General features: G+C 42.0%; 1 protein-coding gene across 6 annotated transcripts in view; it reads left to right on the top strand.

Moving 5' to 3' along the window:
* The window catches only part of MYO7B (myosin VIIB), a 222,068-nt gene that overhangs the window by 197,994 nt on the left and 7,414 nt on the right, over positions 1 to 16,660 (top strand). For all 6 annotated transcript variants that reach the window (XM_056564675.1, XM_056564676.1, XM_056564677.1 and 3 more), the window contains 6 exons: positions 3,374 to 3,458; positions 3,547 to 3,653; positions 3,741 to 3,926; positions 5,208 to 5,324; positions 6,654 to 6,737; positions 11,583 to 11,702. In XM_056564675.1, coding sequence (XP_056420650.1) covers positions 3,374 to 3,458; positions 3,547 to 3,653; positions 3,741 to 3,926; positions 5,208 to 5,324; positions 6,654 to 6,737; positions 11,583 to 11,702 — 699 coding nt within the window. The remainder of the gene's footprint in view (positions 1 to 3,373; positions 3,459 to 3,546; positions 3,654 to 3,740; positions 3,927 to 5,207; positions 5,325 to 6,653; positions 6,738 to 11,582; positions 11,703 to 16,660) is intronic.

Raw genomic sequence — 16,660 nt, forward strand, 5'->3', positions numbered from 1 at the left:
CCCTGAGTCTGCTGTGCTGTACTGGGTATCTGCATTTAATCACTGCAGGCTGCTCTGTAACCTCCTCCTATCTGTTTTCATGGTGAAGTCTAAAAGGACAGAAGTGAGCACAGAAGAATGCTAGTCCTGCCCTCACTTTCTGTACTTCGACCCTGCCTGTACTTCAGCTGAGACAAAGATGATGCAGCAGCTGGACAGAATTATGTTCTGGATGGTATTGGGGGACCCCTAGTGGTGTTTTTTTATTTTTTTTTATTTTTTTATAAGCCATGATTTCCATAAAAAGGAGAACATTTTTATGAAGTACATTAGAAAGGTTAATGTTTTGCAAAGATGTAAAACATATAAAAAGTTTTTTTTATTCTAACAGTGCCTATTTAAATATCTGCAGCAGACATTTGTTATTTTAGCAGCAAGTTTATAGATTTCAACAATTTATTTATTTAGATTAAAGGGATAGTGACAAAATGTCTCCATCAAAATCAACCGCATCAAAAATTTACCATTGACTTCAATGAGTAGGAAAATAAGCAGCAGCAAATATGCAGCAGGATACAGCTCATGTGCCCCTACCCTAAAGGAAATCACTCAGCTGGATTTCTCATAAATGGGCATTGTCACTTTAGAAAACTTAAAAAAATGCAATTCCACTGCAATGTGTGAATAAAGCTTTAACCCCTTAACGATGGCGGACGCAAATGTACGTCCTGGTGAGGTGGTACTTAACGCACCAGGATGTACATTTATGTCCTATGCATAACCGCGAGCATCGGAGCAATGCTCGGGTCATGCGCGGCAGGCCCCGGCTGCTGATAGCAGTCAGGGACCTGCCGGTGATTGCGGACATCCGCGATCGTGCAGATGTCCACCATTAACCCCTCAGATTCCGTGATCAATACAGATCACGGCATCTGCAGAATCACGGTCACTAAAATGGATGATCGGATCACCCGCAGCTATCCGATCATCCAGAACGGCAGACAGAAGTCCCCTCACCTGCCTTCGCTGCCTTCCATGGGTATTCTGCTCTGGTCTGCGATCGAGCAGACCAGAGCAGAAGATAGCCGATAACACTGATCAGTGCTATGTCCTATGTATAGCACTCAACAGTATTAGCAATCGAATGATTGCTATAAATAGTCCCCTATGGGGGACTATTAAAGTGTAAAAATAAAAGTATAAAAAGTAAAACAAAATTAGAAAAAACCCCTCCCCAATAAAAACGTAAATTGTCCCAATTTCCCCCCAAAAAAGTGCAAAAAAATATATTTTATACACATATTTGGTATTGCCACGTGTGTAAATATCTGAACTATTAAAATAAAATGTTAATGATACCGTACAGTGAACGGCGTGAATGTAAAAAAAAAAGTACAAAATAGCTGCTTTTTTAATAACATTTTATTCCCCAAAAATGTATAAAAAATGTATTAAAAGTTTTACATAAGCAAATATGGTATCAATAAAAAGTACAGATTTTAAACGTACTAATTTGGTTAAAAAGTTATTAAACTTTTTTTTTTTTAACCCCTTAAGGACTCAGGGTTTTTCCGTTTTTGCACTTTCGTTTTTTCCTCCTTACCTTTTAAAAATCATAACCCTTTCAATTTTCCACCTAAAAATCCATATTATGGCTTATTTTTTGCGTCGCCAATTGTACTTTGCAGTGACATTAGTCATTTTACCCAAAAATGCACGGCGAAACGGAAAAAAAAATCATTGTGCGACAAAATCGAAAAAAAAAAGCCATTTTGTAACTTTTGGGGGCTTTCGTTTCTACGCAGTGCATATTTCGGTAAAAATTACACCTTATCATTATTCTGTAGGTCCATACGGTTAAAATGATACCCTACTTATATAGGTTTGATTTTGTCGCACTTCTGGAAAAAATCATAACTACATGCAGGAAAATTTATACGTTTAAAAATGTCATCTTCTGACCCCTATAACTTTTTTATTTTTCCATGTATGGGGTGGTATGAGGACTCATTTTTTGCGCCGTGATCTGAAGTTTTTATCGGTATGATTTTTGTTTTGATCGGACTTTTTGATCACTTTTTATTCATTTTTTAATGATATAAAAAGTGACCAAAATACGCTTTTTTGGACTTTGGAATTTTTTTGCGCGTACGCCATTGACCGTACGGCTTAATTAATGATATATTTTTATAGTTCGGACATTTACGCACGCGGCGATACCACATATGTTTATTTTTTATTTTTTTTACACTGTTTTATTTTTTTTATGGGAAAAGGGGGGTGATTCAAACTTTTATTAGGGAAGGGGTTAAATGACCTTTATTAACACTTTTTTTTTACTTTTTTTTTGCAGTGTTATAGGTCCCATAGGGACCTATAACACTGCACACACTGATCTCTAATGCTGATCACTGGCGTGCATTAACACGCCTGTGATCAGCATTATCGGCGCTTGACTGCTCCTGCCTGGATCTCAGGCACGGAGCAGTCATTCGTCGATCGGACACCGGGGAGGCAGGTAAGAGCCCTCCCGGTGTCCGATCAGCTGTTCGGGATGCCGCGATTTCACCGCGGCGGTCCCGAACAGCCCGACTGAGCAGCCGGGTCACTTTCACTTTCACTTTAGAAGCGGTGGTCAGCTTTGAAAGGGTTAATACCGCACATCGCCGCGATCGGCGATGTGTGGTATTAGCCGCGGGTCCCGGCCTTTGATTAGCGCCGGGACCCACGCGATATGATGCGGGATCGCGGCGCGATCCGGCTTCATATCGCGGGAGCCGGCGCAGGACGTAAATATACGTCCTGCGTCGTTAAGGGGTTAAAGCACAACAGTTATAGAAAAGTATCTTATTATGGGTATCATTTTAATCATATTGACCCAAAGAATAAAGAACACATAATTTTTACCATAAATTGTACGGCATGAAAAGGAAACCTTCCAAAATTCTCAAAATTGCGTTTTTCTTTTTAATTTCCCCACACAAATAGTATTTTTTTGGTTGTGCCATACATTTTATGGTAAAGTGAGTGATGGCATTACAACGGACAACTGGTCGCGCAAAAAACAAGCCCTCATACTAGTCTGTGGATGAAAATATAAAAGAGTTATGATTTTGTGAAGGCGAGGAGGAAAAAACGGAAAATGTAAAAATAAAATTGTCTGAGTCCTTAAGGGGTTAAAGTCAACAGTAAGAAGTAGACAGATTGATAAAATAATTTTTTTTGTAATTGGAGTTGCACCACAGTGAGTTTTTTGGTCCTGCATTGAATTAAATAAACTAAATGAAAAAAAATGTATGCGATTTAAAATAGATGAAAGATGCCCATATTCAAGAGTATGTATTTTGTGTTCTGAAGTAGCAGATAAATGTATTGATTCATGATTTTGCTACAGGTTATAAGCCTGAATGAACAGGAATATTTCTATGATGCGCTGAGGCAACTCAACGACTATATCCGAAAGAGCCGTCCTACTACAGGTAAATTGATGTGGCATCAGACTTGCAAATAGAATACTTCATTATGTCAGGGTGATGATGAGTTTAGCAACATGATCTTTTTATACAGGAGCACCTACTTTTGCCAGTTTCCAGTTGTATTTTATGCGGAAGCTGTGGGTATCTGTTCAGCCAGGAAAAGATATTAAGGCTGATACTATATTTCACTATCATCAGGTGAGTGACTATTGAGAGATTTTGTTTGTCCATGAAGAAAGGGATAGGTGTTGTATTAATGGCCCATTATTATAATGTAACATTCAGGAGCTACCAAAATATATGCGTGGATACCATCGATGTACTGTGGAAGATGCTGTGAACTTAGCTGGACTGATATACAAAGTAATGTACAACAATGACCGCTCTCTACTTGCCAACCTAAATAAAATCACTCGAGACTTTGTTCCAGAGTATCTTCTACGTAGTAGTACACAAGACGAATGGAAGAAGGTGGGTGACAAACACATATTTTCAGTATATGTCAGCAGATAATGTAATTGGGAATTGAAAATGCTAACAGAATATTACCTCCGCCCGTTATGCCCCCCCCCCCCCCATAGAAATTAATGGAGGTGGCGTGGCGTCACGTCCCCGTCTCGGAAGCCCGGCGGTTTCCAAAACTGCAGACGCAGCTATGCATAGAATGCGGGCTGCTGACGGGAGATCGCAGGGGTCCCAGCAGCGGGCCCACGCGATCAGACATCTTATCCCCTATCCTTTCGATAGGGGATAAGATGTTTTTGCCCGGAATACCCCTTTAAAAATTACATAATTCCAATGTCTACTGCAAGAGTGTAGCTCAATAGAGGGGGGGGGGGGGGACAGCATGAAACAGCAGTCAGAGACAGTGATGCAGTTTAAATGCAGGGCTTCATTTGCTCTTTATTGTCAAAACAAAATATACAACCATATTCAAACTGGCATAGAAATAAACAAAACCTGCTTATCTTGGCCTCACTATATAGGTGGCTTCCTACCAGCCACCTGACAAAACCAACTGCAAATGTATTACCTCACGTGAAAGGCAATTGTCCCAGGAAAGGCTAGCAGACCTCAGGACTTTCAGTCAACTTCCTCACAGCCTCTCTTGGCAGACTGACTCTCAAACCAGTGATGAGCTGTCTCCAGCGCCTGTGCTGCTCTGAGCTCACTCAAAAAATCTGGAGTGGCTCAGGGAGTAGATGAAAGGCCCCACTACCCACTTGCATTCCATAAAATTCCAGGCCTGAAAATAGGACTTACCAAAAGTCCCTATTAAGGTAAATTGGGAAATTATAATCAATCTCTGACCACCAGTCCTGTCACTGTCTTAGGCCTCGTTCACACTACGGAATCTCCGCTCGCTGAATTCCGCGAGCTGAGGTATCTTCGGCGCTAGGGCCGGGGGGCACTGAGCCGTCACCATTGACGGCTATGCAGTGCTCGCGGAATCCGCCAAAGAATGAACATGTTCTTTCTTTGTGCGGAACAATTTCAGCGGCGGAATTGTCTCGGTGAGACCCATTCACACTAATGTTATGTTCACACCGCGGAGTTCCGCGAGAATTCCGTAGTGTGAACATACCCTTACCCTACTTTCACTTTGGATGGATGAATAGAGAAGTTACATTTTATTTTAGATTAATATTGTAAAAAAGAAGAATTGTAAAGAGAAATGAAAGCCCAAGGGTACAGACTTTTTCCACTACCTCAGGGGTTGAGACATTGATAAATGTATTATTTTGTTTCTAGAACATAATTGCTGCTTATAATAAACACGAGAAGAAGACAGTGGAAGAAGCCAAGATAGCTTTTCTGAGGCATATAAGCAGGTGGCCGACATTTGGCTCTGCGTTCTTTGAGGTTAAGGTATGTAAGACATTTTTTTTTTTATTACCATCAAAATAATGATATACAATGGGCAAATTAGAAATATGCTGCATACCCTTGAATTTTTAATAATTGTGATGAAAATAACATTTCAATTAGAACATTATTTGGTGCCTCTGCAAAGCTCCATTCACATCACTTTTTGTGCCTTGTCACTGGAGGACCTCTCAATATCTTCAGAAACAATTTCAAGCTAATATCCTGGCTAATACTATGGCATACTTGTAGTTTGGCCATAGACTTTAGAAGACCAAATATAGCCTAATACAGTGGTCCCTCAAAATACGATGGTAATCCGTTCCAAATGGACCATTGTTTGTTGAAACCATCGTATGTTGAGGGATCCGTGCAATGTAAAGTATAGGACAGTGGTCTACAACCTGCGGACCTCCAGATGTTGCAAAACTACAACACCCAGCATGCCCGGACAGCCAACGGCTGTCCGGGCATGCTGGGTGTTGTAGTTTTGCAACATCTGGAGGTCCGCAGGTTGTAGACCACTGTTACAGAAAGTTGTACTCACCTGTCCCTGCCGCTCCGGACCGTCACCGCTCGTCACCGCTGCCCGGGATGTCGCCGTCCATCGCTGTCGCCGCGTCCCTGAGGTGTCCCCGACGCTCCGGCAAGGCCTCTGCTTCCCTGACAACCGCACTCTCCGTCCCGGCCATCACGTCACTACGCACGCTGCTCCTATTGGATGACGGGACAGCGTGCGCAGCGACGTGATGACGTCGATGGAGAGCGCCGACGATGCAGAGGATCCCGAAGGATCCCGTAAACAGCTATCCGGTGGCAGCTGAAGCAGTCTGCGCTGCCGGATAGCCATTTATGCGATGGCCCCGACATAAAAAAGCATTGTATGTTGATGCTGCCTCTGAGAGGCCATCGCATGTTGAAATTATCGTATGTCAGGGCCATCGTAGGTCGAGGGGTCACTGTAGTGGACTGTATTGAGTCTGTTTAGTCAACATATAAGTTTTTGTTTGTAGGACACAGAAGTGCAGTCTGCTATTCAGAATATATATTGCAATACCTTTTTGAAGGCACCCTGATGTACACGGGTGACAGAGCAGCAATGTGTGGTGTAAATGGGGCCTGAATAATTGCATTGCATAGTTTAGTGGTACCTAATTTTACAGTATATATATGTATCTCGAATACTATTTCTGTAATACGGATAGCAAAGGTTCTTTTTCTTGTCTTATGTTTGCTAATCCCATAAATACTGTATACTATACTATCTGGGGCATTATTATTGTGTTATATGTCATTTTGCTTGTAGTGTAATAATTCAACTTTAACTTTCAGCAATCGTCTGATCCATCGATGCCTGATATTGTACTCATTGCAATAAACAAGCATGGAGTATCCTTATATCATCCAAAAACCAAGGTAAGACATATATTATAGGTGAAGTTACTCACACAAAATAAAATCTGTTTTTCCTGTGCCTGTTCCCATCCACTCTCACATCCACTGACCTATCTCACATAATAATACACCCCAAATTAGTAAACATTTTTCATATCTATATTGAGCCTAAGTACAAGAAATACCATCTCCACTTGACTTATATTGAGATTTCCAATGCGTCCACCCAAAAACAGGACACTAAACATAGGTGTTGTGCTTCTAAGATATGGATGCTTATGCCTTATCATCCAACTCCTCTACCTCACTACTATGCCCCAAACTTCTAAATTGCTCCTCCCTTTATTTCCACACTTGCTTAGAAAATTATAATAAAAACTATAATATAATAAAGATTATATAGTCAACATGTCTAAGGCTGGAATTATACATGTAGTTTGTGGTAGTTTTCGTGTCATTAAAGGGGTACTCCGGTGAAAACATTTTTTCTTTTAAATCAACTGGTGCCAGAAAGTTAAACATATTTGTAAATGACTTCTATTAAAAAATCTTAATCCTTCCAGTACTTATTAGCTGCTGAATGCAACAGAGGAAATTCCTTTCTTTTTGGAACACTGATGACATCACGAGCACAGTGCTCTCTGCTGACATCTCTGTCCATTTTAGCAACCGTGCATAGCAGATGTATGCTAAGGGCAGCATGATGGCTCAGTGGTTAGCACTGCTGCCTTGCAGTGCTGGGACCTTGGGTTCAAATCCCACTAAGGACAACAATAAATAAAGCGTTATTATTATTATAATGACGTCAGCAAAGAGCACTGTGCTCGTGATGTCATCAGAGAGAATTCCAAAAAGAAAATAATTTTCTCTGTAGTATTCAGCAGCTAATAAGTACAGGAAGGATTAAGATTTTTTAATAAAAGTAATTTACAAATCTGTTTAACTTTCTGGCACCAGTTGATTTAAAAGAAAAAAGGTTTTCACCGGAGTACCCCTTTAAATAGTGGAGATAGGGCTGGGCGGTATGACCAAATGTGTGTATCACAGTATTTTTTAAACTTTTGGCGGTTCCACGGTAAATAATGGTATTTCCTAGCCCCCCATATTAATTATCAGCCCACATCCCCATCGGGGTAAATACTCACATATCACCCGCATGCGCTGCCCTTCAAAATTGAAGAAAAAACGCCATTTTGTAAATTTTTGGGGGTTTCGTTTCTACGCAGTACATTTTTCGGTAAAAATGACACCTTCTCTTTATTCTGTAGGTCCATATGTACAAATTGATACCCTGCTTATGTAGGTTTGATTTTGTCGTACTTCTGAAAAAAATCATAACTACATGCATACAAATTTATACATTTAAAATTGTCCTCTTCTGACCCCTATAACTTTTTTATTTTTCGCGTACGGGGCGGTATGAGGGTTCATTTTTTGCGCCATGATCTTTATCGGTAGCATTTTTGTTTTGATCGGACTTTTTGATCGCTTTTTATACATTTTTTATGGTATAAAAAGTGACCAAAAATAAGCTATTTTGGGCTTTGGAATTTTCTTGCGCGTACACCATTGACCATACGGTTTAATTAATTATATATTTTTATAGTTCAGACATTTACGCATGCGGCGATACCATATATGTTTATTTTTATCATGTTTATAAATTTTTTATTTGGTATTTGGGAAAAGGGGGGTGATTTAAACTTTTAATAAGGTAGGGGTTAATGTGTGTGTTTTTAAACTTTTTTTTTTACACTTTTAGTCCACCTAAGGGGACTTTTAGGAGGAAGCATTTGATTCCTCATACAGATCAATGTGGTTCCATGGAACCGCATTGATCTGTGTGCTCTGCGCTCAATTGATAAAGCCTGGCCCTGCCAGGCTTTATCATTCTGAGCGCAGGAGTCGGCAATACAGGATAGGTAAGCCCTAAGGCTACCTCAACGATCCACCCCACTGGTCCACCAGTGACAGGATAAATACACCTTTAGATGCCGCTGTCAACTTTGACAGCAGTGATCTAAAGGGTTAATAGCCGGCCATGGTGATCGCCGCATGTTGGCTATTAAAGGGGTTCTCCACTGCCCTGTCTTCCGGAGCTCCGCTCGCAGCGTCCGGAAGTTTAGAACTCCGGACGCTGTGTGCGGGCTTCCGTGTTCGAGGCCGCCCTATCGTGATGTCACGCCCGCCCCCTCGTGATGTCACGCCCGCCCCTTCAACGAAAGTCTATGGGAAGGGGGCACGACCGCCTCGAACACGGAAGCCCGCACACAGCGTCCGGAGTAATAAACTTCCGGACGCTGCGAGCGGAGCTCCGGAAGACAGGGCAGTGGAGAACCCCTTTAACACCGGCCCCCAGCTACAGAAATCAGTCCAGGGCCGGCTGGTATGATGCAGGCTCGAGTTGGGAGCCTGTGTCATACCCCGTTAATGGCACATGGACGAGTATAGACGTCCATGGTCGTTAACGGGTTAAAGGCCTTCCGTAGTTAATTAACACTTATTCCCTATCCACAGGATAGGGGATAAGTGTTTGATCATGGGGGTTTGAACGCTGGGACCCCCCTCAATCTCCTGCACGGAGCCATGGCTCTACCGCGGCTCTCAAGTGCAGGAGGTGTGCCAGCCGCTGCGTGAAGTCACGGCCGACACGCCTCCTCCATGCATCTCTATGGGAGAGGCAGGGATGCAGCGTTTGTGCATGTCACGTGTCAGGAATGTAACATCCCGTATGAGGGATGTATGACAAATGCTTTGAAAGTGAGAGTTCGGAAGCATTTGTCTGACATCCCACATTTTGGTTCCTGGCACGTGTCCATGGTCAGCAAACATTGTGCTGATTTGCACCAGGGGAGTTTTTCAAGCATCTCGGTTCAAGGTATTAAACGTGTCAGGGCCCCCATACGTGGTGGTGACCATAAGGAAAACTGCTTGACCGAGAGGTCTTTTGAATACTCAAACTGGGAACTAGATTCCCAATGGGGATGAACAAACTACTAGATGTTATACTGCATTATTAAATTGATGGTCTGTAGTGAGCCCTATAATTACATATTTCAGTGTAGTACATGTTCCATTCTGTTATTTCTGGATGGTTAGAATTCTCAGTCTTACTATTCTAAATGTGGTATACATCTAGCCTACAATTGTTTCTTATTTTTGTGTACGATAATATTGGTATTCACATCGATTTAGATGGCTTATGTTAGCGTGTTGACCACATTATAAATTATTTACCTATTCGCAAACATATATACTGAAACATTAGTAGTAGTTAAAGATACCGTAAAGACGAAAAACACTCACCATGGGTGCCATTATTAACACCATGCACCATGATTAAGGACTACTAACGGTCCGAAATGCGTTGGTGGACATGGGTTTTAACTCACTGAGCACTGTTTATCTTTTTTGTCTTTTTTTTTACTTTTTCATTTTAACATGTACCATTAAAGGTTAAATTTTAGACACTGTGGAGCTGGAGTTCCCCCCTTCCCAATCTCTCCTACTTGGATCATCAGTTAAAGATACCGTTTTACTTGCTTTTTACCCCTCAGTATGTGTATCATGCATCCACTCCACCCGTGATTGGTTTGATGGTCTTATACAGTCATGGCCGTAAATGTTGGCACCCCTTAAATTTTTCTAGAAAATGAAGTATTTCTCACAGGAAAGGATTGCAGTAACACATGTTTATTCATTTGTGTGTATTGGAACTAAATCAAAAAAGGGAGGAAAAAAAGCAAATTGGACATAATGTCACACCAAACTCCAAAAATGGGCTGGACAAAATTATTGCGACCTTAACTTAATATTTGGTTGCACACCCTTTGGAAAAAATAACTGAAATCAATCGCTTCCTATAAATAATAAGCTTCTTACACCTCTCAATCGGAATGTTGGACCACTCTTCCTTTGCAAACTGCTCCAGGTCTCTCTTATTGGAAGGGCGCCTTTTCCCAACAGCAATTTTAAGATCCCTCCACAGGTGCTCAATGGGATTTAGATCTGGACTCATTGCTGGCCACTAGATATGAGCGAACTTACAGTAAATTCGATTCGTCACGAACTTCTCGGCTTGGCAGTTGATGACTTTTCCTGTATAAATTAGTTCAGCTTTCAGGTGCTCCAGTGGGCTGGAAAAGGTGGATACAGTCCTAGGATACTCTTTCCTAGGAATGTATCCACCTTTTCCAGGCCACCGGAGCACCTGAAGGCTGAACTAATTTACGCAGGATAAGGCATCAACTGCCGAGCCGAGAAGTTCGTGACGAATCGAATTTACTGTAAGTTCGCTCATCTCTACTGGCCACTTCAGAACTCTCCAGCGCTTTATTGCCATCCATTTCTGGGAGAGGAGACAGTACAAGGGACGATTCCCACAGCCTTCTAGAAGTTTCTTGTGTAGAAACTGTCTAGGAAGTATCATATATCCAGTGCATCATTCATCTGATACAAGGGATATGTAGATTTTAAAACTCTTACACTCGTGTTATACCTTAGTTTATGCTATTCATGCAATGTAATAATGTATAAAACAGTTTTGTAAGTTAACTCACAGCACATAAAAGCTGTTAAGGGTAGTGTCACACATTTCCTATACGCAACGTATTTCACTGCAATGTGCTGATCAGCTGCGCTGATACCCCGTTGACAGCAAGAAAGCCCTCCTTCTTATTGGGACAATGGTACGTCCTGTATACCCATGAAAGTCGCACAACCTAGCCCTCCTCATGCTAAACATACACCCTTTTGTACAGCTTATGTCATATATAATAAAGAGGGTCTCCTATTTAGACATTTTCTATTTGTGCACTTTTTTTTAAAGAGAAGTTAAAGTTTTTTAATATTTTTTGGTTTACATAGGAATTGCTTGTCAACCACCCATTAAATAAAATCTCTCGCTGGAACAGTGGAAATACCTATTTTCAGATGACAACTGGGAACCTAGTACGAGATAACAAGATCCTATGCGAGACTTCATTGGTAAGAGACGCATCTTTACATCAGTTTTTTCTGCACAATGACATCCTTGACATTAACAAAGATTTTTACTTAAATTAGTTACTAAAATGGGTCCTCTGGTGTCTTCTATTTAAAATAAAAAGAAACCTCTCTTACCTTCATTGCTCCAGCATTGCTGCCGGAATTGTGGGACCCTGTTACGGGACCCTGCGCTTCTCTGTTTGGTGACGGGATGTTAAACGGCTGCTCATCCAATCAGTCACTGAGCAGGGACATCGCTGCGGCTGCTGATTGGATAAGTGGCCTTGTGACGTCACCAAACTTGGAAGCGCCGGACACGGGGAACCCGAGTTTCGTGATTCTGGCAGCGGTGGAGTGAGGAAGGTAAGAGAGGTTTCTTTTTTTTTGTACTTGCCCCATGCCTGAGCATATTTTAAATAGAAGACGATTGATGGAACACAACAGACAGGATTACTGACGTAAAGCAGTTCCCTCAATTATGTCCCCAAACATCATAATTTACACTGCCCCTATATGACCTGCCAGCAGAGTGGTTTATTTAAGGGGTTATTTTGAAGCTATAATCACACACCTTTATGAGCCTCATTTGAAGCTGTTTTGTCCAGAGGAAAAGTTACCCAGCTGCCCATAGCAACCAGTCAGCTCACTTCTTTCATTTTTGCCAAAAGGCCTCTATAAAATGAAAGAAGCAATCGGATTGGTTGCTATGAGCAACTTTTCCTTTTCACAGGTTTTGATAAATCCCCCCCAAAATAACTCCTGGATTTTAGCCATTTGTTGGGCTTTCTTTTGATTTGGCCAAATTTTTGGCCTTTTTTACAACACCTGGTTTTTTGGCTGTATTTATAGCAGTTTTTGGGGCCACAGCAAAACCTATAAAGGACTTTTGGTCAGTAAGCCTGATATCAGTAGTGTGGAAATTAATGGAAACCCTACTAAAGGATAGGATTGTTTAATATCAGGAAGATAATGTCAAACAAACTTTAAATGGGTAATCAGGTGAAATTTTTTTTCCGTATCAACTGGCTTCAGAAAGTTAAACAGATTTGTAAATTACTTCTATTAACCCCTTAAGGACCAAGCAAAATTTTGGCCTTAAGGACCAGAGCGTTTTTTGCACATCTGACCACTGTCACTTTAAACATTAATAACTCTGGAATGCTTTTACTTATCATTCTGATTCCGAGATTGTTTATTCGTGACATATTCTGTTTTAACATAGTAGTAAATTTTATGGTAACTTACATCCTTTCTTGGTGAAAAATCCCAAAATTTGATAAAAAATTTGAAAATTTTGCATTTTTCTAACTTTGAAGCTTTCAGCTTGTAAGGAAAATGGATATTCCAAATATTTTTTTTTATTATTCACATATACAATGGGTGAGATTTATCAAAGGATTTAGACTGGTTTTTCTTGTCTAAATTTGTCGCACAGAAAGTCACAGTCTAAATATGTGCGACCTTTCTGCGACTTTTGCTGTAGAGGATTTTTAGAACATGATGCATGCAAGTCTATTTTAGACTGAAATGCATTGAAAAATGCATTGGTGCTGAATTTATCAAAAGCGACTTTTCAGCGACAAGTCGCATAGGCTAAAAGTACGCCGAAATGTCAGTCCATGTTGGAGCAGGTTTAAATATAGTCTAAAGCATAGATCCCGAAGTCCGTGCACAGAATTTATCAAGAGCCGTGCACCATTTGATAAATTAGGTGCACAATAGACCAGACTAACCCTCTGTAGTTTGATCTATATTGATGCGGGACATACACAGCTTTGATAAATATCCCCCAATATGTCTACTTTATGTTTTCATCATAAAATTGATGAGTTTTTACTTTTGGAAGACACCAGAGGGTTTCAAAGTTCAGCAGCAATTTTCCAATTTTTCACAAGATTTTCAAACTCGATATTTTTCAGGGACCAGTTCAGTTATGAAGTAGATTTGAAGGGTCTTCATATTAGAAATACCCCATAAATGACCCCATTATAAAAACTGCACCCCCCAAAGTATTCAAAATGACATTCAGTCAGTGTTTTAACCCTTTAGGTGTTTCACAGGAATAGCAGCAAAGTGAAGGAGAAAATTCACAATCTTCATTTTTTACACTCACATGTTCTTGTAGACCCAATTTTTGAATTTTTGCAAGTGGTAAAAGGAGAAAAATTACTTGTATTTGTAGCCCAATTTCTCTCGAGTAAGCACATACCTCATATGTCTATGTAAAGTGTTCGGCGGGCGCAGTAGAGGGCTCAGAAGGGAAGGAGCGACAAGGGGATTTTGGAGAGAACATTTTTCTGAAATGGTTTTTGGGGGGCATGTCACCTTTAGGAAGCCCCTAGGGTGTCAAAACAGCAAAAAAAAAAACACATGGCATACCATTTTGGAAACTAGACCACTCGGCGAATGTAACATGGGATAAAGTGAGCCTTAATACCCCACAGGTGTTTCATGACTTTTGCAAATGTAAAAAAAAAAATAATAATTTGACCTAAAATGCTTGTTTTCCCAAAAAAATTTACATTTTTAAAAAGGGTAATAGCAGAAAATACCCCCAAAAATTTGAAGCCCAATTTCTCCCGATTCAGAAAACACCCCATATGGGGGTGAAAAGTGCTGTGCTGGTGCACTATAGGTCTCAGAAGTGGAGTAGTCACATTTGGCTTTTTGGAAGCAAATTTTGCTCTGGGGCATGCCGCATTTAGGAAGCCCCTATGGTGCCAGGACAGCAAAAAAAAAAAAAACACATGGCATACTATTTTGGAAACTAGACCCCTCGGGTAACGTAACAAGGGGTTAAGTGAACCTTTATACCCCACAGGTGTTTCACGACTTTTGCATATGTAAAAAAAATAAACATTTTTTTTTACCTAAAATGCTTGTTTTCCCAAAAATGTTACATTTTTAAAAAGGGTAAAAGCAGAAAATACCACCCAAAATTTGAAGCCCAATTTCTCCTGAGTACGGCGATACCCCATATGTGACCCTAAACTGTTGCCTTGAAATAAGACAGGGCTCCAAAGTGAGAGTGCCATGCCCATTTGAGGCCTAAATTAGAGACTTGCATAGGGGTGGACATAGGGGTATTCTATGCCAGTGATTCCCAAACAGGGTGCCTCCAGCTGTTGTAAAACTCCCAGCATGCCTGGACAGTCAGTGGCTGTCTGGTAGTACTGGGAGTAGTTGTTTTGCAACAGCTGGAGGCTCCATTTTGGAAACAGTGGCGTACCAGACGTTTTTAATTTTTATTGTGGAGGGGAGGGGGGCTGTGTAGGGGTATGTGTATATGTAGTGTTTTTTACTTTTTATTTTATTTTGTGTTAGTGTAGTGTAGTGTTTTTAGGGTACAGTCGCACGGGCAGGGGTTCACAGTAGTTTCTCGCTGGCAGTTTGAGCTGCGGCAGAAAATTTGCCGCAGCTAGAACTTGCAGCCGGATACTTACTGTAAACCTCCGCCCATGTTAGTGTAGCCTGTACGTTCACATTGGGGGGGGGGGGGGGGGGGGACATCCAGCTGTTGCAAAACTACAACTCCCAGCATGCGCTGACAGACTGTACATGCTGAGAGTTTTAGTTTTGCAACAGCTGTAGGCACACTGGTTATGTATTACTGAGTTTGTGACCTAACTCAGTGTTTCATAACCAGTGTGCCTCCAGCTGTTGCAAAACTACAACTCCCAGCATGTACTGTGCATGCTGGGAGTTGTAGTTTGCAACAGCTGAAGGCACACCGGTCGTGAAACACTGAGTTAGGTAAAAAAAAAAACTGAGTTTCACAACCAGTGTGTCTTCAGCTGTTGCAAAACTACAACTCTCAGCAGTCACCGACAGCCAACGGGCATGCTGGGAGTTGTAGTTATGCAACCAGCAGATGCACCACTACAACTCCCAGTATGCACTTTAGCTGTTTGTGCAAGCTGGGAGTTGTAGTTATACAACAACTGAAGGTACACTTTTCCATAGAAAAAATGGGCCTCCAGCTGTTGCAAAACTGTAAGTCCCAGCATGCCCATAAGGGAATGCTGGGAGTTGTGGTGGTCTGCCTCCTGCTGTTGCATAACTACAGCTCCCAGCATGCCCTTTTTGCATGCTGGGAGCTGTTGCTAAGCAACAGCAGGAGGCTGTCACTCAGCTCCAACTGCTGCTCCCCAGGTCAGTCCCTCGCTCGCTGCCGCCCCGCCGCTCCTGGGGCCCCGATCCCAACAGGGTCACCGGGGATCGGGGTCCCCAGCGGGTGCGGGACGTCCTCCGGAAGAGGGGCGGAGCGGGTTGCGGGAGTGACACCCGCAGCAGGTGCCCTGATTGGTTGGCCGGTAAACCGGCCGACGAATCAGGGCGATCGTGAGGTGGCACCAGTGCCACCTCACCCCTGCTGGCTATGGCTGTTCGGGGCCGTCAGAGACTGTAATTCCGGGTCACTGGAGACCCGATTGAACTGGAATCCGCCGCAGATCGCTGGGCTGAATTGCCCAGCGATCTGCGGCGATCGCCGACATGGGGAGTCATCATGACCCCCCTGGGCGATATGCCGCGATGCCTGCTGAACGATTTCAGCAGGCATCCGGCTCCGGTCCCCAACCGGCTAGCGATGGGGACCGGATTTCCCACGGGCATATGGATACTCGGAATGGACTCGGAATGAATGCCCTGTGTCCTGAAGTGGTTAAAAAAATGTTATTCCTTCCAGTACTTATCAACTGCTGTTATGATCCACAGGACGTTCTTTTTTTTTTTTTTTTTCCCCTTTCTACCTGACCACAGTGCTCTCTGCTGACACCTCTGTCCATGTTAGGAACTGTCCAGAGCAGTATAGGTTTTCTATGGGGATTTGCTCCTGCTCTGGACAGTTCCTAAAATGGACAGAGGTGTCTGCAGAGAGCACTGTGGTCAGGCAGAAAGGAAATTCAAAAAGAAAGGAACTTCCTGTAGATCATAACAGCAGTTGATAAGTACTGGAA

The sequence above is a fragment of the Hyla sarda genome, chromosome 3 (genome assembly GCF_029499605.1).
Source record: "Hyla sarda isolate aHylSar1 chromosome 3, aHylSar1.hap1, whole genome shotgun sequence".
NCBI classification, from domain to species: Eukaryota; Metazoa; Chordata; class Amphibia; order Anura; family Hylidae; genus Hyla; species Hyla sarda.